Source organism: Myotis lucifugus, unplaced genomic scaffold, assembly GCF_000147115.1.
Source record: "Myotis lucifugus unplaced genomic scaffold, Myoluc2.0 scaffold_2, whole genome shotgun sequence".
In the NCBI taxonomy this organism is placed as follows: domain Eukaryota; kingdom Metazoa; phylum Chordata; class Mammalia; order Chiroptera; family Vespertilionidae; genus Myotis; species Myotis lucifugus.
Genome location: NW_005871050.1, coordinates 23,055,754 through 23,076,975, shown reverse-complemented (window position 1 = coordinate 23,076,975; position 21,222 = coordinate 23,055,754). Strand labels below are relative to the sequence as shown.

The window sequence follows — 21,222 nt, the reverse complement described above, 5'->3', positions numbered from 1 at the left end:
AACATTGATCAGCTGCCTCCGGCAATCAAACCCGTGACCCTTCAGCACACAAGATAATGCTTCAACCAACTGAGCCACACTGGCCAGGGCTAATATACTATCTTTTAAAGGGTGGAAAAGTGCAACAAAAACAAACCCCATACAAAATATTGCCACTGAGTAGATGAAAATTGTATCCAAGCATTCCTCCATAAAATTAAAAAAAAATAATGAGATAATCAACTCTCTGAATGAAAAACACAAAGCAGAGAATAAAATATGGAAGAGATGGTGATACAACAGAAGACAGTGAAACTAACAGAACACAGTGGAAAAGATTAGATTCTGGGTATATTTTGAAGGTGAAACTAATGGGATTTGCTGATGAGTTAGATGTGAGATATGAATTGCCATTGCCCATTGTCCATTCCATAGTAGTGTATTTCTATAATATTTACAAAATTAGAAGAGCTTAACTTACTGGTTAAAATTGGTTAAGATTAGCCCAGCCAGTGTTGCTCAGTGGTTAAGCATCAACCTATGAACCTGAAGGTCATTGTTCAATTCCCTGTGAGTGCACATGCCAGGGTTGAGGGCTCAATCCCCAGTGTGGGGCATGCAGGAGACAGCTGATCAATGATTCGCTCTCATTGTTGATGTTTCTACCTCTCTCTCCCTCTGCCTTCCTATCTGAAATGATAAAAATACATTAAAAATAAAATTGGTTAAGACTACTGTGATTGCTAGCTTTATGTGCCAAATAGACTAGGCTTTGGGACCCAGTTATTTGGTTAAACACCAGTCTAGTTGTTGCTACAGAGATATGTTTTAGATGTGATGAACATTTAAATCAGTAGACTCTGTGTAAAGCAGAGTATGGGTGGGCTCTACCCCATCAGTTGAAGGTCATAAGAGCTAACACCGAAGTTTCCCAGAGTAAAAGAAATACTGTCTCAAAGTATCAGACATGCCAACTTCTATCCCCCCCATCTGTCTATCTATCTACCTACCTACCTACCTAGCTACCTACCTATCTAATTAATTGTTTCTCTGTAGAACTCTGATTAATGTAATTGCTATCTCTTTCCAATCTTATTTCTCTCCAGTACACTTTCTCTGATGTTTGACATTCAGCAAAGGGGGAGTTCAATAGGAGATATATTTCGTTTGTGTTTAGTGACACATATCTATGTGGTTTGCAGTCAGTTCTGTGTATAGATAAATCATTGCTAAACTGTTCTGGTAAAGAAATGGCTTCCAGAAATACACCTAGCTCTCACTCTGCTGGCTTATTCAACATGGCTATGCAAATGTGCAAAGGCAGAGGTCTTATCACTATATGAATGTGTCTTATGGTACTTGGTACTGAAAGTATGTGGGTACTGAAATAAGGTTTGAAATGTATGGGCCCAGAAGCTAATCTGTGGAAAATTCCTTCAATAACCTGATGTGAAAAATGTTATTCACAGTATTCAGTTCTCCCTAATGCCTAAACACAAAGTTTTCTTCGGCTAGTAATATACTCAGTAATACATAATAACTCAAAAATACTCAACTATGCATATACATCTATTTATTTGGTGATGGGAATTGCATAAAATATAATTTATCAGAATTCTATGTTTATACAGCACAAACCTGAATAAGTTCTACAAGCATCAGTTCTACTTCAAGTGTGTGAAGTTGCATGCTTTCTCTTTCCAACTATCAGTAAGAAAAAATACATTTTAATCAGTCATGCTAGTGGAAAGACAAAACATTTGTCATTTAAAGAAGCAAGCAAACCACATATTAGGACACAGGCTAAGTCTCTACAAATTCAAGAAGATTGAAATAGTATCAAACATCTTCTCAGATCACAATGGTATAAAACTAGAAATCAACTACAATAAAAACAATCAAACACTTGGAGACTAAATAGCACGCTATTAAACAATGATTGGGTTACCAAAGAGATTAAAGAAGAAATAAAAAGCATCCTGGAAACAAATGACAATGAAAACACAGCAATCCAAAATCTATGGGGCACAGTGAACGCAATCCTGAGAGGGAAGTTCACAGCACTAAAGGCCTGCCTAAAAAAAATAAATAAATAAAACAATAAAAGCTGGTAATAAGTTATCTAACCCTGAAACTTAAAGAATTAGAAAGAGAGCAACAAAAAAAGCCCAGAGTAAGTAGAAGGAAGGATATCATAAAGATCAGGGTGGAAATAAATGATATAGAGACCAAAAACACAATACAAAAGATCAATAAAACCAAGAGCTGGTTCTTTGAAAGGATAAACAAGATTGATGAACCTATAGCCAGGCTCACCAAGAAGCAAAGACAGAGGACCCAAATAGACAAAATCAGAAATGACAAAGGATTGTTAAAAAAATACTACAAACAACTCTATTCCAATAAACTGGACAACCTAGATGAAATGGACGTATTCCTAGAAAAATACAACCTTCCAAAACTCAATCAGGAAGAATCAGAAAATTTGAATAGGCTGATAACTACCAATGAAATTGAAGCAGTAATTTAAAAACTTCCAGCAAACAAAAGTCCTGGACTGGAGGCTTCACAGGGGAGTTTTACCAAGCATCCAAAGAAGAACTAAAACCTACCCTCCTCAGACTATTCCAATAAGTTCAAGAGGAAGGAATACTTCCAAGTCCTTGCTATGAAGCCAACATTATCCTAATCCCAAAACCAGATAAAGACACCACAAAGAAAGAGAATTGCAGGCCAATATCCCTGATGAACATAGATGCTAAAATCCTCAACAAAATATTAGCAAATCACATCCAGCAATACATTAAAAAGATCATACACCATGACAAAGTGGGATTTATTCCAGGGATGCAAGGCTGGTACAATATCCACAAATCAATAAACGTGATACATCACATAAACAAATTGAAAGATAAAAATCACATGATCATATCAATTGATGCAGAAAAAACATTTGACAAAATACAACACCCTTTTTTGATAAAAACTCTCAGCAAAGTGGGAATAGAGGGATCATACCTCAGAATAATAAAAGCATTATATTAAAAACCTACAGCCAACATTATACTCGATTGGCAAAAACTAAAACCATTTTCTCTAAGAACAGGAACAAGACAGAGATGCCCACTTTCACCACTTCTGTTCAACACAGTACTGGAAGTGCTAGCCATAATGATCAGACAAGACGAGTAAATAAAATTGGAAAAGAAGAAGTGAAATTGTCCTTATTCATAGATGACATGATATTGTACATAGAAAACCCTAAGGACTCCATCATAAAACTACTAGATTTAATAAATAAATTCGGCAAGGTAGCAGGATACAAAATTAACACCAAGAAATCTATGGCTTTTTAGTATATAATAATGAACTCACAGAAAGAGAAAATAAAGAAACAATCTCATTTACTATTGCAACAAAAAAAAATTAAGAGACCTAGGAATAAACTTAACTAAGGAGGTAAAAGACCTGTACTCAGAAAACTACAGGACTTTGAAAAGTGAGATATAGGAAGATAAAAACAAATGGAAGAATATACCGTGTTCATGAATTGGTATAATCAACATCATATAAATGTCCATACTACCCAAATCAATCTATAGATTCAATGCAATCCTCATTAAAATACTAACAGCATATTTCACAGACCTAGAACAAACTCTCCAAAAATTTATATGGAATAAAAAAGACCCCAAATAGCTGGAGCAATTCTGAGAAAGAAGAACAATATTGGAGGGATCATAATACCAGATATCAAGTAATATTACAAAGCCACTGTTCTCAAAACTGCTTGGTACTGGCACAAGAATAGACATATAGACCAATGGAACATAACAAAAGAATCCAGAAACTGACCCCAGCCATTATGCTCAATTAATATTTGATAAAGGAGGCAAGAGCATACAATGGAGTCAAGACAGTCTCTTCAATAAATGGTGTTGGGAAAATTAGAAAGATACATGCAAAAAAATAAAACTAGACCACCAACTTACACCATACATGAAAATAAACTCAAAATGGATAAAAGATTTAAATGTAAGTCATGAAACCATAAAAATCCTAGAAAAAAACCACAGGGAGCAAAATCTTAGACATATCTCATAGCAATATGTTTACCAATACATTTCCTAGTACAATGGAAACAAAGGAGAAAATAAACAAATGGGACGACATCAAAATAAAAAGCTTCTGTACAGCAAAAGAAACCACCAACAAAATAACAAGAGAGCCCACTGCATGGGAAAACATATTTGCCAATGTTACATCTGATAAGAGTTTAATCTCCAAAATTTATAGGGAACTCATACTACTTAACAAAAGGAAGATAAACAATTCAATCAAAAAATGGGCAAAGGACCTAAATAGACACTTCTCAAAAGTGGACATACAGAAGGCCAAGAGGTATATAAAAATGTTCAAAGTCACTAATTATTTGACAGATGCAAATCAAAACAATAATGAGGTACCATCTCACACCTGTCAGAATGGCTATCGTCAACAAATCAACAAATGACAAGTGCTGGCGAGGATGTGGAGAAAAGGGAACCCTTGTGCACTGCTGGTGGGAATGCAGACTGGTACAGCCTCTGTGGAAAACAGTATGGAGTTTCCTCAAAAAAATTAAAAATGTAACTCCCATTTGACCCAGTAATCCCACTTCTAGGAATATATCACAAGAAATCAGAAACACGTCAAAAAGAATATATGCACCTCTATGTTCATAGCAGCACAATTTACAATAGCTAAGATTTGGATACAGCCTAAGTGCCCATCAGCAGATGAGTGGATTAAAAAACTGTGGTACACCTTTTTATGAAGATGGTGCCAAAAGCTAAGAAGGAAGCCCCTGCTTCTCCCCAAGCAGAAACCAAAGCAAAGGCTTTGAAGGCAAAGAAAGCAGTGCTGAAAAGGCATCCACAGCCACAAAAAAAGAGAAGAAGATCCGCATGTCAGCCACATTCCAATGGCCAAAGACACTAAGGCTCCAAAGGGAGCCTAAATATTTTCAGAAGAGCACACCCAGGAGAAACAAGCTTGACCACTATGCTATCATCAACTTCCTCCTGACTACCAAGTCAGCCATGAAGAAGATAGAAGGCAACAATACACTTGTGTTCATTGTGGATGTCAAGGCCAACAGGCACCAGATCAAACAGGCTGTAAAGATCTATGACATTGATGTGGCCAAGGTCAACCCCCTGATAAGGCCTGATGGAGAGAAGAAGGCATCTGTTCGACTGGCTCCTGACTATGATGCTTTGGATGTTGCCAACAAAATTGGTATCATCCAAACTGAGTCCAGCTGCCTAATTCTAAATATAAAAATTTTACACTGTACAAAAACAACACTTGTGGTACATCTACACAATGGAATACTACGCGATGGTAAAAAAGAAGGAACTCTTACCATTCGCAACAGCATGGATGGACCTGGAGAGCATTATGCTAAGCGAAATAAGCCAGTCAGAAAAAGATAAATATCACATGATCTTATTCATTTGTGAATATAATGAACATCATAAACTAATGAACAAAAATAGAGACATAGAAGCATCAAACAGACCATCGAACCTCAGAGGGAAGGCAGTGGGGGATTGGCAGGGGGAGGGGATAAGAGATTAACCAAAGACCTTGTATGCATATAAGAATAACCAATGGATACAGACAATAGGGGGGTAAAGGCCTAGGCTGGGGTGGGGGTGGGGGAGGGCTGGGAGAGACAATGGGGGAAGAAGGGGACATTTATAATACTTTCAACAATAAATAATTCTTTTAAAAAGAAGCAAGCAAAAAATATGAAGCCAAAATGTAGAAAAAGGGGAATATGGAGGTGTTTTGGGCAATTAATAAAAAATACGGTTTCTTTCTCTAGTATTGTCATGTTTGTGTACTTGTAAGCTTTTCAAAATTCATAGTTAATTGTGATATCTAAATCCTAAATAAACAGTTTAATATCTGGTTTTGTATTCATAATTTTTAAAAATTCTTTTTCATAAAGAGAGCCTTCTAAATTGTCAAGGCTTCAAGGCTCATAAGATGTGGATCTGCCCCTGGATGTAAGAGAAAAACAAAAGTTTTAAAAAGCACATGCATTTTCTTTTTGATCTTTTAAATTTGGTTTTTGGGAGGAATACATATGTAATGTGTTTATCACATAACTAGTTTCTAACACATAGCAGGCTGCAAAGATGTTATTTCCCTTTTCCTAGCTCTAGTTAGTACCATAGGTATCATGGTGGCTCAGCAATTGCCATTCTTTTTTAGCCATCTATTGCAACATAATACATATCTTGATTATTTCCCATTTATCCTCCCTTGTTGGTGCTACTCAGACCAGTATAACTGGATAAATGCAAATAACCATAGATTCATGTTTTAAAAGAAATGTTAACTGTCCTTCCTTTCTCTATTTTTATCTCCTCATATTTTGGGGGGAAATTCATTTTTTTTGGGGGGGGAGAATAACATGCACAGTAGGAGAATGGAGTAGGTATTGCTAGGATAAGAGACTAAAATGTCAAGTGTAGGCAGAACCAGTTTGAAAATAATTGAAACTTGATGAGTAGATCTTAGAGTTTTAGAATCTTTCAGTATATTGAGATTTTAAAAATATCTTTTATCTGTTCCACATAGCCAATTTTGGATCCATGTGAAAGAATTTCTGACCTCAGAGGTTGTATTTAGTATCATGGAATCAAAGAATGTAAGAGCCAGAAAACATATTAGAGATCATAATCCAGTGACCTCATATTACAGAACAGTCATTGGAGCTAAATGAATTGGCCAAGATCATAAATATGGTTGTGGTTGTTTCAAGGACTATAAACCAAAAGTAACCAACAACATGTCTTGTTTGATCAGAGCATTAAATTCAACCACTTAAGAGTCATATCTGGATAAGGGAGAAAAAGTCCTATCTGTGGAGAAAAGGCATCTATTTTACTGTAAGTACTAAGGGTTAATGAAGAAAATAAAAATGGCTACCTACTGAAGTAAGGGTGTGTGTGAAAGCTAATGTCCAAACTGGACTTATGAAATTTACTATGTGCAGTTGGGAGTCTATTATGTTTTATGAGAAGTGAAGAACAAAAGTAAGATAAATGCCAGAAAATCCTTGGTCAGTGTTTCTCAAAGTATGTAGTCTCAGGATAAACTGCATTAAAACTCTTGGGAAGTTTATTAGAACGCAAATTTCTGGGTTTTACCCTAGAATTATAGGATAAGCTTCTTTAGGGCAGTGGTCAGCAAACTCATTAGTCAACAGAGCCAAATATCAACAGTACAACGATTGAAATTTCTTTTGAGAGACCAATTTTTTAAACTTAAACTATATAGGTAGGTACATTGTTATTAACTTAATTAGGGTACTCCTAAGGCTTAGGAAGAGCCACACTCAAGGGGTCAAAGAGCCGCATGTGGCTCGCAAGCCACAGTTTGCTGACCATGGCTCTAGGGGCAAGGTAAGAGAGTGCATCTTATATAATAAAGAGGGAATATGCAAATTGACCATCACTCTGCCACAAAGATGGTGGAGCCCACAGCAGAGGCAGGGATTTCCGTAACACAGATGGCTGCACCCACATCGGAGGCCAAGTTCCCATAACAAGCCTTAACAACAATCAGCAGGCACCTGAGGCTGCGCGACACTGCCCCCCCCAGTGGGGCTTGACAGGGGACCTCAGGCCATGCCCCCCACCTTGTCACCAGGCCAGGAGACCTCAGGCCATGCCCCCTATCCAGCGGGGCTAGACGAGGGACCTCAGGCCATGACCCCACCCTGGTGCCAGGCCGGGGGACCTCAGGTCATACCCCCTACCTGGTGGGGCTTGACAGGGGACCTCAAGGTGTGCCCCCCAACCCAGTGCTGGGCTGGGGAACCTCAGGCTGCTCCCCTTGCACTGGGCTAGGGGACCTCAGGCCGTGCCCCCTGCCCAGCGGGGCTTGATGGGGGACCTGAGGCTTTGCCCCCCTCCCAGCACTGGGCCAGGGGAGCTGAGGCTGCTACCCGCAACAGGCAGAGCTTGATGGGGAACCTCAGGCCATGCCTCCCCACTCGGCGGGGCTTGCCAGGGGATCTCAGGCCGCACCCCCCACTCAGCGGGGCTTCATGGGTGACCTCAGGTCATGCCCCCCGCCCCAGCGCTGGACCAGGGAACCTGAGGCTGCATGAGTGAGATCATGTGATATTTATCTTTTTCTGACTGGCTTATTTCGCTTAGCATAATGCTCTCCAGGTCCATCCATGCTGTTGCAAATGGTAAAAGTTCTTTCTTTTTTACCATGAGGGTGGGCGGGGACTTGACTCTGGGTCCCATGGTGTGCTCCAGACTCTGACAGGATGAAGATTTTAGTATACATTTTACTAATTTTCTTTCATCTCTGACACTTCTATTATAGAGAAAGGACAAATAGCAATATTAAAATATTTCCTTTAATTAATCCCCTTTTAATGTGCATGAATTTTGAGCAATGGGCCACTAGTATTATATAAATACGTGAGGTGATTCTAATACAGATGTTTTGAATAGGACTTCAAGAAGTACTGTTCTTGGTTAATAACAGAGAAAATAATGATTCCATGCCAATAATGTCTCTTAAGCATAAGAAAAATACTTAGAACAAGGCATGGTAATGATTCTACTATAATAAGAATCCAAGATATCTGAGTTTTAGTTTCAAATCCACAATTATCAAATTTTGGGTTTATTGTTTTACCTCCTGTGTTCCCATTTTATCCTTATTCCAAGGGTAAGCTTGTAAGCAAGGGAATGACATGGTATTAATTATATTTGTTGCTGAATAAATATAATAAAAGCATAGACCAAGTTAGGGGCAGATCAAGTTAGGTGAATATGCTATTGAAACAGTCTAGGTAAAAGATAATGCTAGCTTAAAATAGGCTGTTGACAGTAGAACTAGAAAGTAGTGAATGGGTTTTGTGATTTATTTTGATAGGATCAGTGACGGATAAACTATAAGGGAGAGGGAGGTGTCAAGGATGATTCATGAGTTTCTGACTTGTGATGAATGGTTGAGGTTTTAAGGGATATTAATGATTTGAGGGTTCAGGTATTTGAACATGAGGTCAGATCAGGTAGGTCAGGGCTAAATGAGTAGGAGGAAATGGTGCATTAAAAGACTAGAGGTCTCTCATAAGTCAAAGGACAAATAGGGTCAGAGTAGGAGAACTGGGAGGATGGCAGACTGTGGCCAGACAGTGAGGTACTGGCATATCTGATTTCCATGGTGGAGCAATTCTATGTGATGGCCAGGTCTGGGTTAGCCATGAGAACAGCAGGCTGATGTGGAAGTCAGTGGAGTTGGAGAGGTTGACGAACTTGATAGGCCAGGATGCTGATTGAGTCATTTGGGACTGGAGTGGACAACTGTGATTCAAAGGCCAAAAGTTTGGGATAGTGACCAAATCAGTCGATGAGAGAAAACAAGAAATAGTTGGATGACCAAATGGAAGAGGAAAAATAGCTTAGAGCCTGTACTGGAGTGCCTTTAAAGAAAATATCTTCCCCTTTGATATGTGGATTGTGGGGGAATGAACCCCTCCATATTTGAGAAAATATGTTTTGGTTTAAGGCAAAAGATTAGGTTTAAAAAAAAAAAAGCTTTGTAAGCACCAGAGCACAAACATGCTATTTGTTTGGCTGGTGAGTTATATATTTTGGTTCCAGGAGGAACACTTCAAATTTGTCATCATAAAAAAAATTTATATTCATGAATACTGAAATATGTCTGGATTAAATGCTATGATGTCTGAGATGTGCCTCAAAATAGTAGAGGGTGGATGGGTAGAGGTGATAAATGAAGCAAGATTGGCCAAGCATTGATCCATTGGTAATAACTTGAAGCCCCTAGCAATGGACACATGGGAATGCCTTACACTATTCTGTTTTTGTGTATGTTTGAAGTTTTATTTAATAATAATAATAAAAAACCAGTTCCTCTTTATAGATTCAGCCCATTGTTTGGACTGGCATCTTTTTATAGTCTCACTTTGTGAAGGTCTCTTGTCCCCTCTCCATGAGGTCCATAGGGATATATATTTATCCTCATTTTGTTGATAAAGCTCTTTGATCTTAAGGAACTTGTTCAGGAGTAAATGTCTGCTTAGAGGCTGACGTAGGACCAGAACTCCATGTTCTTTTGACTTCTGGACCAGTATGTCAACCACCTGAGTGAGTTTGTAAGTTTCCATGATGAGGATGTTAAAATTCAGAGTAGTTCTCTAGGGTCTTTGATTTTGGAAACATAGTCTTCATTTGATTGCAACTCTGACATAATGAGATTGCCTTTGCACATATTATCCCTTTTGCAAGGAATGTTTGTTCCATCTCCTAGTTCACCATTTTAACTCCTACACATCCTTCAAAGCTCAACTCAGTCCCCCCACACATACTCTCTGCGCCATCCCAGCAATCATTCCCTTATTTGCATTTGTTCTGTATCTTGTTCAAACTTTTTCCATTCGTCAATCATAATGAATTTTAAATGTGTGTATGTGCATGTGTGTGTGTGTGTGTGTGTGTGCAATTTTCTCTAATAAACTAGAATCATGGACATATTTTTTAAACTTCAGGGCCTTTTACATAATGACAACATGTAATATGCAGCTATTCAACAACTCACACATGCCTGAAACTAGCGGTCCAAGGCAAAGGCAAATGAAAAAAAAATAGGAACCAAAGTAACTGCATCTGAGTGAGTACTTATGATGTGGTATGAAAATCTGGGGTTGTAAATGTTTTCCTTTTTGGAAACTAAGTCACTCAGAGGTCTTCATTCAAATATCAGGGTGAATGCCAATAAATGTAGAAAGTGTTCTAAGATCAAATCACTTACAGTATTTTTCCTGTAATAAAAACCCTCCTGTAGGATAAGATGGAGGTGGAGAAGGTGAGAAGCAGGGGGTGTTTGTTTCTGCAGTTGTGCAAATCACTTGTCACAGTAGAGTAGGCCCACAGGAAGGAAGATGAAGTCCCACACAGATAATCACATCAGTTGTAAAGCTGGTTAATATCTAGAAAGGCTGACACAGAGTGATCTTTTGAAGGAACGCTTGTTTATTAAGAACGAGGAACAATATGTATCTGAAAGGAATGCTTCACAAAGCTTTGTAAGAAGGTGTGGTTAACTTAAGACCATCTTCTTTGTCCTGAAGAAGAGGAGTGGGCTTTCACACATATAGTTTTCAAAGTGCTACTCGTAAGTACAGTGGGGCCTTGACTTACGAGTGTCCCGACTAACGAGTTTTTCGAGATACGAGCTGTCTCTAGGCCGATTTTTTTGCTTTGAGTTGTGAGCTAAAATTCGGGTTACGAGCCAGCTTTAGATACCCCACCGCTAGTTGGCGCAGCGAACGTCACAGTGAACGCCACAACATCAGCCCAGCATCACATGTCTCACTCGTTCACTTCTTGATTTGACATACGAGTAATTTGAGTTACGAGCTCCGTCACGGAACGAATTAAATTCGTAAGAGGAATGCAGCCCACCTTAATCAAAAAGTAAAATTTAGAATGAGTTCTATACCCTCTCCCCATTTATTTTGCAACACACATCAAGCTTATTTCACTGTGAAAGTGTCATTTCCAAGCCTGTGGGGATCTTATCTCCCAGTTAGGCTGGGCCTCAGTGGTAAACAGGAGGCACAAGGAGGGCAGTGTAAAGACAGCTTTAACATTTTCAGTGAAAAGAGCCAACTTGTATGTGGTACTGATTTACTTTTAATAACAAGCTTCTGCAACCAAAACTGATTAATTGGCATAAGAACAAGGGTACAAAAGGAACATCAAGGGGCCTTCCAACATGCTAACCAAATGATGAATTCTCTGTTTTGGGTGGCCATCATTTTATCCCTTGGAACCAGGAGATAAAAAGATGCAAAGCTCTTAATATATGCTGCCTGAATATATAAAGAAACCAATGCAGCCAGTGGTGTTGTCTTAATACTTTATAATCACATTCCATACTTTAAGCAAATGCAAATTCTGCATGCTGCCCTTGAAAGTCAATTTCACTGCATACTAAATTGAAAGCAATCACTGGTACAAGCTCAACTAAAACATCTGTCGGGTAAACACCAAAGCATTTTCCACACAGTACTGCATTTTAAAATAGCTAACTTTATTGTCAGTGAAAAGATAGGCACAGAGTGGATTCACACCTGCTTAATTTTACTGGAACTAGCTCCGTTGATTACAGAATGGGGTCTTAATCATTATAAGGCCAAATACATTTCAAACCAAAGGTGATTCTTCTCTAGCCATCTGCCAACCGCAGCTATTCATTTTACAAACACATGCCATTAATCACAAGGGAGGCCACAGAAGGAGGGTTGAAGGCTTCATATAACCCATCGTTGCTACCAGAAAAAAACAAACAAACTCCCGACACTGGTCCGACTGATGATGGATGGCACTTGGAAGATATATTCCAAGGATCATGCCAGGATGAAATTGGTGGCAATTAGCCCATAGCTAATGCCTTCCTTTGAAAACATGTTCAGTAAGAATGCACACATTTTAAGTAACAAATTCCATATGCGAATGAGCAATTGAGATAACAGGAGATAACAGACATGAGAATATAATGTATAAGAGTTAGTGCATATGTATACACTTGAAGTTGCTACATTATTAGTTTTTAGGCTCTTCATAAAAAGTAGTTTGCACAGTAAGTTTGTTCATTTTCCAATTGTTGTGCATAACCAACTGTGTAACAAGAAAAAGAGAATGTGATGGGTCTCCTAGTTTGTTTCCCATGGCAGGTGATGGCAAATATTTCAGGTTCCTACTATCCTCTCAACCTAAAGCTCAAAAGCAGCACTGAAAACAAATCCTTCATTAAAACAACAATTAAGATACATGATTTTATAAGAAAGCTCAAGCTACTTTTATTTAATAAAAAATGTTAATAAGAATTTCATATCAAGTAAAGTTTGTTCTAATGAAATTTTTCTGTACAAGGGACGTTGAAGTACAACTGACTTAAAAGGTCCCCAGAGACCACCATGCAGTACAAGTTAAGACAACAAGGTCACCTTCCTGTTCTGAGGTGCCAGTAAAATGCATAGATAGGTGGGAGTCCAGAAACATCCCCCAAGTGTTACATTGACACAATTGTGAAAAGGTGGCTACCTTGACATTTCTCCCATAAACCTGAATTTTAAAATGTCATCTATTAGGGATCTTCTGAAAAGGCTGAATCAATCTTCTTCGTAAACATAATACACTGACATGGACTTCTTCCATCTCTCAAATGTACAATGTATTTGAGTAAATTATCTGGGATTAAAAACTGAGCCAAAAGGGAACCCCTCTGGTGTGAGGGGGGCGGGCAGAGATGTTGTGGAAAGTTCAAAATAATATTTAGCTAAGAACTTCCTCCTTTCCCAAAATACATGAGCCTAAAGAGATGGCTGCCACACAGTGTGGAATGTATGACATTTGTCACCTTACAAAATGTAATTAAAACCATGGCTCCCAGAGCTAGCAAAAATGCTGGCAATATGTTATAAACATGAAAGGAGTAAATGAAAGGTTTATTTTTCTATTTACTTATGCATTTATTTAGACAGAAAGTAGCAGTTCTGAAGTTTGCCACTTGTTGCTTTTACTATTTGAGGTGTTTTTTTTTTCTATGACTAAAGGGTAATATGAATGAGCATTAACACAACTGCACTTTTAATTTCTATTTGGGATTCACTAAATAACTGAGTACTAATGTGTGTGATAATCACTTTATTATTAAAAATGTCAAGACTGCCTGAAAAACCACATCACTTTCCCTCTTATCTCCTCCTTCCCCCCACACAAAATAATTCCTTTGGAAGGTCACTGGGAATGACACAAGAATACTGTTAAGTAGGCCATTCCTATACTTACAGAGGAACTCTGTAAGGTGATCCAAGACAGCCAATCTCATAGCAAGAGAAGTGAGGTTGATATTTTAGGGCAGATGTCCCATGTGACTCCATACTGAAATCAGAATCAGGAAAGGAAAAACCTTGCAAAAGGCACTGCAGGAAAGGCAAGATAGGAACTCAAAGCCCTGTACAAACTACTGAAGCCAGGGCCATTTTACAAAATACATATGCCCTGGACTGTGAAGATGCCTTTTCTTAAAATGGGGCTTTTTGTATATAAGTGTTTCCCAAAATAAGCATGGTATTTGGCAGAGTGGGAAGCTGTGTTGTATGATCTTGAAAAAGTCACTTAAAGTCTCCAGGTCTCAGATTCCTCATCACTAAAATGATGGGGTTGGGCTATTGTATTGCAAAAATTCCTTCCAGCCACTATGCCTCACAATGTAATATATCAGGCCTACTCTTCTATTAATCTGATTTCTAACTAGCATATCCCCAAACCTCTACCCCCCCTACCCTTACATAACACTCCCAATCCCCTCACCTCCCCCCAAACCCCTGAAAACTGATATTAATGACATTGATTGTAGATTTATCATCTTAATGAAGGGTAGATAAATGACACAGAGCAGGGACCTATGGCAATGAGCAGCCCTTCTGTGTTCCTGGAGGCAGCCCTTAGGCAAAGCTTGGAGCCATGGCCTCCTTGGTCCCTGCCCACATGTACATTTCCTGCTGCTCTCCAAAAGCATTCCAAGATGGAGTCACTGGCCATGAAAAGAGGTAGCTGAGGACTCTGCTGCAGCCCACCTCTCCCCTGACTGCAGCATAGTACTTTGGGTTTCTGATGCTTTTCCCTTGGAGGTGATAGTCAAATACATCTAAGAACTTGGGAAACAAAATGAGTTATTTCAAAGTAGTCACCAGAAATTCAAAGCATTCAACCTGTCACCAAAAGTGCTTCCTCGTTTTGCAAGTAGTTGACAATTTGAGAACTGGTGACACAGCCAGTGAATTTGTGCTGAGGAAGAATTAGACACTAAGCAGATTGGTCTCAGGAAAGGCAAGCAAGCTGTTCATGGCTAGACACAGACCACAAAGGTCTACATTCTGCAAGCACCTCATGCAACTCTCCATCAAGGCCTCCGGTGGTCTAACTCTCTAAGAGAGAGGAAGTTTCAGCTAATTTAACTTTCCTAGTGGCTGAAAGCAATATATTAATTACCCAAATGCATAAATTATTCCAGAGTATATATATGAATGTATGAACCTCCAAGAGGGAACCAAAAGAATCAACTTCCAAAGCACCACTGAAATGAAAATAAAAACAATCCCCTGGCACAGGGTAGCTGGGAAGTTGGAAGGGAAAATTAGCTCCAGCACCCTTCCACACCCCACTACTCCCTACCTTCCCTCCAGTTTACATGGCTCCAAAAACTATCCCCTTTCATGAGCCCGAGGCAAGAACTCTCTCTCTCTGGATGCTGCCTAGATGGTAACTCTGCAAAACATCACATGTGCAAATTCTCTCCGGCTTCCCATTTCTGAACTACCTTTTACACACTGTCTTCCAAACATACTGTGCTCTTCAATAAAAAATGATCTGGAATATGGAAATGCCAAAAATTTTTAAGCACATTGTAAAACACTGGTGAATATCCAGCTATTAACAGTCCCAGTATTTGTAGAAATCCAAACAATAACCTTTAGAGCACACTCTGATTGATTTGTCTTTAGAGGTACTCTCTAAGTGCACCAAAATAGACTGGAGTTCATATGGCATTATGTAAGTACTATAAGGTCTCAATAAAAAGTCCCTTTAAAAAAACATTCCCCCAATCCCTTTTCCTCACCCTCAAAATAACAACAAAAGGGAAAATGATTAAGAGCATTCTTGCTGATAAACTGCAGCTCTTGATTAGGCCGTTTAGATGAGATATTCCACCATTTCTGCATCAGGCTCTTGTCCCAGGATCTGAGCAGCAGCTTTTCTCTCCAGAGTATTGGAGTGGAAAACGGGACCATCTACATAGAAATAAGGGATTAGAAGACACTTAGGGATAGCATAAAAACACAAATTTCTAGAAATGGACAGCTTTTAAAGCCCCTATGAAGTCAATGGCCAGGGGAGACTTGCTTGTCACCTGCCTTGTTCCCCTGAACATTTATTTACTTCTACTGGGAGAAAGGCCTGGATTCATTTCTGTTCCCATCTTAATGTCAGATGTTATTTACAGACTCTCTGCCCTCATCTTGCCTGATTAATCCTTTTTAGAATATGAAAAACCTCCCTCCAAATGACCAACTGTGCCCAAACAGCAGGTACAAACAAATCTGTAATGGGGGCAGAATCAAAAGCTACCTGGTAGAGCATTATTACCTGTCTTGTCTGGATTACAGGCCAAATTTGGTATAGACAAGCGCCGTGGTCCAGAAGCAGCGGCTGGAGTTGCAGGAGCCTCAGCCTGAGCCAAAGATGGAGTTGGCGCTGGAGCTGGAGTAGCAGCTGCAACTGGAGATGGAGTCGATGTCTGAGTCAGAGCTGGAGCAGAAGCCTGAGCTGCTGCTGGAGCCGGAACCGGAGTTGGAGCCTGAGCTGGAGCAGCTGGAGCAACCTGAACAGCAGCAGCAGAAGCAGGAGCAACAATAGTAGCAGCAACAGCAGAGGCAGCGGCTGGAATCTGAATAGCAGCAGCTGGAGAAACAGCAGCAGCAAGAGCAGCAGCAGCAGCTGCTGGAGATGGGGCAGCGGCAGCAGCAACAGCCACTGGAGCAGCAGCTACCATGGTGGTGGTGTTGGTGGCAGCATTGGCAGTGATGGCGGCAGAAGTGGCGGCAGCAACTGTAGCAGGAATAGAGATTGGAGTAACAGCTGCAGTTTTGTTTGCTTCAGTTCCCCGTTCTGTTTGGGTGCTGCAGTCTCGGCTGCCCGTCTTAGAGTGAGCTGAGAGCAGGGGAGTCGAGGGCGGCACAGGTGAGGGTGTAGAAGAGACAGACTCTGCACGGTAGTCTCCACCCAAGAGAATGCCTACAAAGGGAAGAGGGAAAGAGGTTAGAAAACTATACTTTCTTCAAATGCAGGCATCTCATTACCTCTTCTTCTTTGTAGGAGGTTCAGGAGAAATATGAATGGGTCTAATTCTTTACTTTGTCCTCATTCGAACCCAGAAATCAGTTTGTCACGCACTTCCCGTCGTGTCTAAAAGTTTCTTTCAGAGTTGGTAGACCCCTTCTGGTTCTCATTCTCCAAGCCCCAGCACATCGTATTAAACCTGAAGTGTCCTGGGTATGTGTTTTGATTTATTTGTCCAATGGTGATTGATTTCCACTGAGCTATCAGAATGCTTCTACTTGTTTCCACCTATAAGCAACACCATCCATACTAGACAGCTGGAAGGGATCGGTGGAAGAAGTCTGTGGTCACAGATGAATGTGGTAATAATTGTGTGATCTAAGGTTCTAATCATGACCATGATCCCGAAAGTGCCTGCTCTAACTAAAGGGCACTGCAAGTGTCACAGAACCAAGAAAGTTATTGGAAGCAACAAAAACAGCTAAAATTAAAATATATACAGCTTGTTTCCTCAGGCTCTAACAAAGTGCCTCGTGGTATCACAAATACTTCTGAGGTTTTGATTAGAAGGGAAGCAATGGACAGGGAAGAAGTGAAAAAGTACATTCTATTCTCATCTCAGAACATTATGGTAACAAAAACCTGTCACCCAGCTCCATTTAGCTTAACTAGAACTCTGAGTCCTTGAATTTTATGGAAGAAAATAACACAGAAAAAGCTGAAATTTTAAATTTTTTAATGGCACAAAGGCTACATGGGCTATGAACAAAAGGTCCCATGTGGTAAAGGCCAAATCTGAGAATTTTTTAGAGGAAACAAGTTGTTTTCCTTCCCACCCAAATAGAACTCAGGATTCTTATCTTCTAAGCCCGTGGCTTCAACCCAATGTTGTCTCCGTGAGACCTCACAGCTAGCCTCTCAGGGGGACCCCAACCTGCGATATCTTCCTGTCTAGAATCGGGACCATCACTCTCTTCCCTTGCTGTGTGGGCACATAGCTAAGTCAGGGCTCTCCTTAAACATGTCACTTTAATCTTCCTTATTTATTGTCATTACCTAGGCTCCCTTTCCAGCTCTTATCATCCCGTTTCTCTTCCATGATGGGGGTGCCAGTCAGGGTGGAAGAGTGGGAGAGCAAGCCCGATCCAGCATTGGAAATGGACATCAGAGACTTTGCTGGCCGCATGGATGACAGCTGCTCAGTCTTACTAGGCTCCTTCCGGGAACGTTGCTGGAGTACTTTGATCATGGCATCCTTCTCAATAATTTGGGCATGGAGGATCTTAATCCTAGGAGCCAAAGACAAAGAACATTTAAAGATCTTGTTGCCATCTTCATGTTCTACTCTCACTGCCTACATAGACTTGAACTTCCATTACCTTTTTGACTAAGTGGTGGTCTAGTTATTTCTGAGTTGTGAGACAAGGGACAGTGCTACATTTTCAAAATGCCTTTCTATACCTCCAAAGGGATAGAACAGAGCATGCAGGAGTTGTTGCTTAAATTTTAGGAAGCCAAAGTACAATATTGGTGGGGGCGGGGGAGGGGGGGAAGGACCGTATATGAGAGTAAACCGATATAGTGAGTGTTATAGTGAAGAATCTGAGTCAACAGAAATGAAGTCAGTGAAAAGATGGGAACTTCTATACATGGGCCATAACCTTCAAGTAATAAGTAAATGATTATGAGTTTATAAGAGGCATCATGTACAGCATGACTAGATGTTCTTTTACTGAGCACTGTGCAGTATAACAGGGTTGTGGTACAGTGCTAGAAAGAATACCCCAGAGTGCAAATACCAACGGGTCAGTTCTGGCAGAAGGCAGATGGAAAGCAATTACCAAGGCCAAAGGGGAAAGCAACACTACTTGGAATTCCACAGTGAGTGGAATGATCAAGGTAAAGGTCATTGCATCTCATATCCTAAGTAACAGGTTGGCAGGAGTGTAGGGGTGGGGGAGGCTACATTATCAGGTTTCCCAGCTGTGAACGAAGATGCTCGCCCTTCCCTACTGACCTATCTGGTCTCCATACCAACTCGGGGTCCAGATCAACATTTTACCTGCCCTCCATATCAAGGCAACGCTTGTTGACCATCAAGATTTCTTCCTCCTCTTTCTGGATGCGAGCTTCGAGAGCTGTGTCATAGCTGGTGTTAGGAGAGTGGCTGATGACTGTGTCCCTGGGAAGGAAATGACAGTATGATAATGAAAGGATAGCAAAATCAATAAATCCTATCCCCTTCCTAAGTAAAAGATATTGCTGAAAAAGCCCTAAATTGAAATTAAACTTATTAGGCAAGATTAGTTTCTGGGTGGCTAACTGATAAGAGCTTTCAAGATAAGAAACTCCAACTTTCAGAACTAGAAGAGGTGATTGGCCTGGAAGTAGCTGCAAAAGTCAGTGAGAGATTCTATGAGAAGTGTGCACGGGTTTGCCTTCAAAACCAAGCAGATATCCTTCCAAAACATTCTGGTTTTCACATTTTGGCCAGGCAATAGGTGGATATTTATATTTCCACTTTATATTATTTATATTACATATAAGATATTTTATATTTCCATTTTATTCTCATGACAGTCATAAAATGAAAAAAAGTTAGATTTTTAATGTGACAGATGAACAGCATTAACTACACCTGAGTGCTAGAAACAAACTATAGACATGTCAACAGGTAGGGCATGTGAGCTGAGTGAGAAGCAGGGTCTTTGAGTCAGTGCCACGTGAGTCCTATCTAACCTGCATCTGAAAGGTTCTGGTTCCAAACCATTGAGTCTTCCCCAACTAAATGACTGTTCTCTTGCCAGAATCCCAACTGCATGAGGGACCATCATGTTCCATCTGAAAGTGTCTCAGGCCATTGACTCAAAGACTAATTAGTAAGAAACGTGTGTGTGTGTGTGTGTGTGTGTGTGTGTGTGTGTGTGTGAGAGAGAGAGAGAGAGAGAGAGAGAGAGAGAGGAAAGAGAAAAAGAAGAGGGTCTAGCCCATGGGCATGGCTGATGTCTAATTAGCACAAGTCAAAAACAAGGGAATCCTTTATTCTGTTGATAAGTGAGGTCATTGCATCTTTCTTTAGTTCACTTACGACTAACAGTAGGAAAAAAAGGGAAATGGAACGACGAAAACTGGGTCTTATTTGAGTAACGTGGAGGGAAAGAAAAGAGATTAGGAAGAATATTGATGTAATTATATTGCTCTTTAAGGAAATCAGACAATAGGCTGGGAAAACAATGAACTGGCACTGCTTCATTATATTTCCTATGAGAACACAGATCTGTGGGAGAACTCCAGACATATTTTCTGCTGGCAGCTTGCTCCAGCTGTGTTCTCTTAGCTTAGAGATTGTGACCAGTGCAGCTGGGAGCAAAGGGGCAATGGAATGAAGAGGCAGAAAGTTAGTATTAAAGTTGGGAAATTTTGGTGTGTTTTTGCAAAAAATACTGTCCCCCAAAACACTTGCACCTTATATACAAGGCTGAAACAACTTATTTGAATAGGGAAATAATTGGAGAGCAAGGAAGGAATAGATTACAATGGCTCTCATCATTTGCTAAATTCAAAATATTTTAGTATCTCAGAATTCTACACTTGCTCTAGAGCAGTTCACTTGCTTGAAGTCCTACTGGGAATGGCTCCAGTGCTCCAAAGTACCTAAGAAGAAGTGGCACTGTACAGTGGCGAGAGCACCGGCTCTGACTATAGACCATACCAGGGTCAAGCCCCAGCCTTCCTAAATTCACTGCCACTAACAAACTCTCTGAGCTCAAGAAGTCAGTTAACTGCTCTAAGTCTCAGTCTCTTCATATGCAAAATGGAAATAATTGTACCTATATCTCATGGGATCTTTAGGGGATAAAATAGAGGTATGCATGTAACATAGTGCCAGACACAGTAAAAATACTCAACAAAGTTATCTATTATTAGGAGAGAAAAGTATAGGTAGAAGGAGAATAACATTAAAGAGATTATGACTAGAAAGAATTCCAGTTCTTGGTATAATCCTGGAGGCATTTCCTGCAGTACAGAGTTCCAGTGTGATGGCTGAGGCTTCAGAGCCAGACCTCTCTAAAAAGTGCATGGTATCTATGGACACTGGGAACTTGAGCATATTGGTTTGTCACTAGGGGAGCCAGTGCTGGCTTACTGCCACATCCACTGCATAAAAGACCTTTCGGGGGACTCAGAGCCCTGCCAGCTAATTGATATGGACACTGTGAGCTCCTCAGGAATGGAGCCTGAAAATGTGGGGCACTTAGTGAATTCCTACAGAGCTGCCAGGACGGCCTTC

The 21,222-nt window shown here is 40.1% G+C and overlaps 1 protein-coding gene and 1 pseudogene across 1 annotated transcript in view; one reads left to right on the top strand and one right to left on the bottom strand.

Moving 5' to 3' along the window:
- Positions 1-4,797: 4,797 nt before the first annotated feature.
- On the top strand, positions 4,798-10,093 carry LOC102441462 (annotated as a pseudogene).
- A 2,003-nt stretch (positions 10,094-12,096) lies between these two features.
- AMOT (angiomotin) overlaps positions 12,097-21,222 on the bottom strand; it is a 70,217-nt gene continuing 61,091 nt past the window's right edge. Inside the window, exons 11-14 of the mRNA XM_006082209.3 lie at positions 18,994-19,113; positions 17,988-18,220; positions 16,239-16,886; positions 12,097-15,883 (exon numbers count right to left, since the gene is read on the bottom strand). Of these exons, the coding sequence (XP_006082271.1) occupies positions 15,786-15,883; positions 16,239-16,886; positions 17,988-18,220; positions 18,994-19,113 (1,099 nt within the window). The 3' untranslated portion in view covers positions 12,097-15,785. The remainder of the gene's footprint in view (positions 15,884-16,238; positions 16,887-17,987; positions 18,221-18,993; positions 19,114-21,222) is intronic.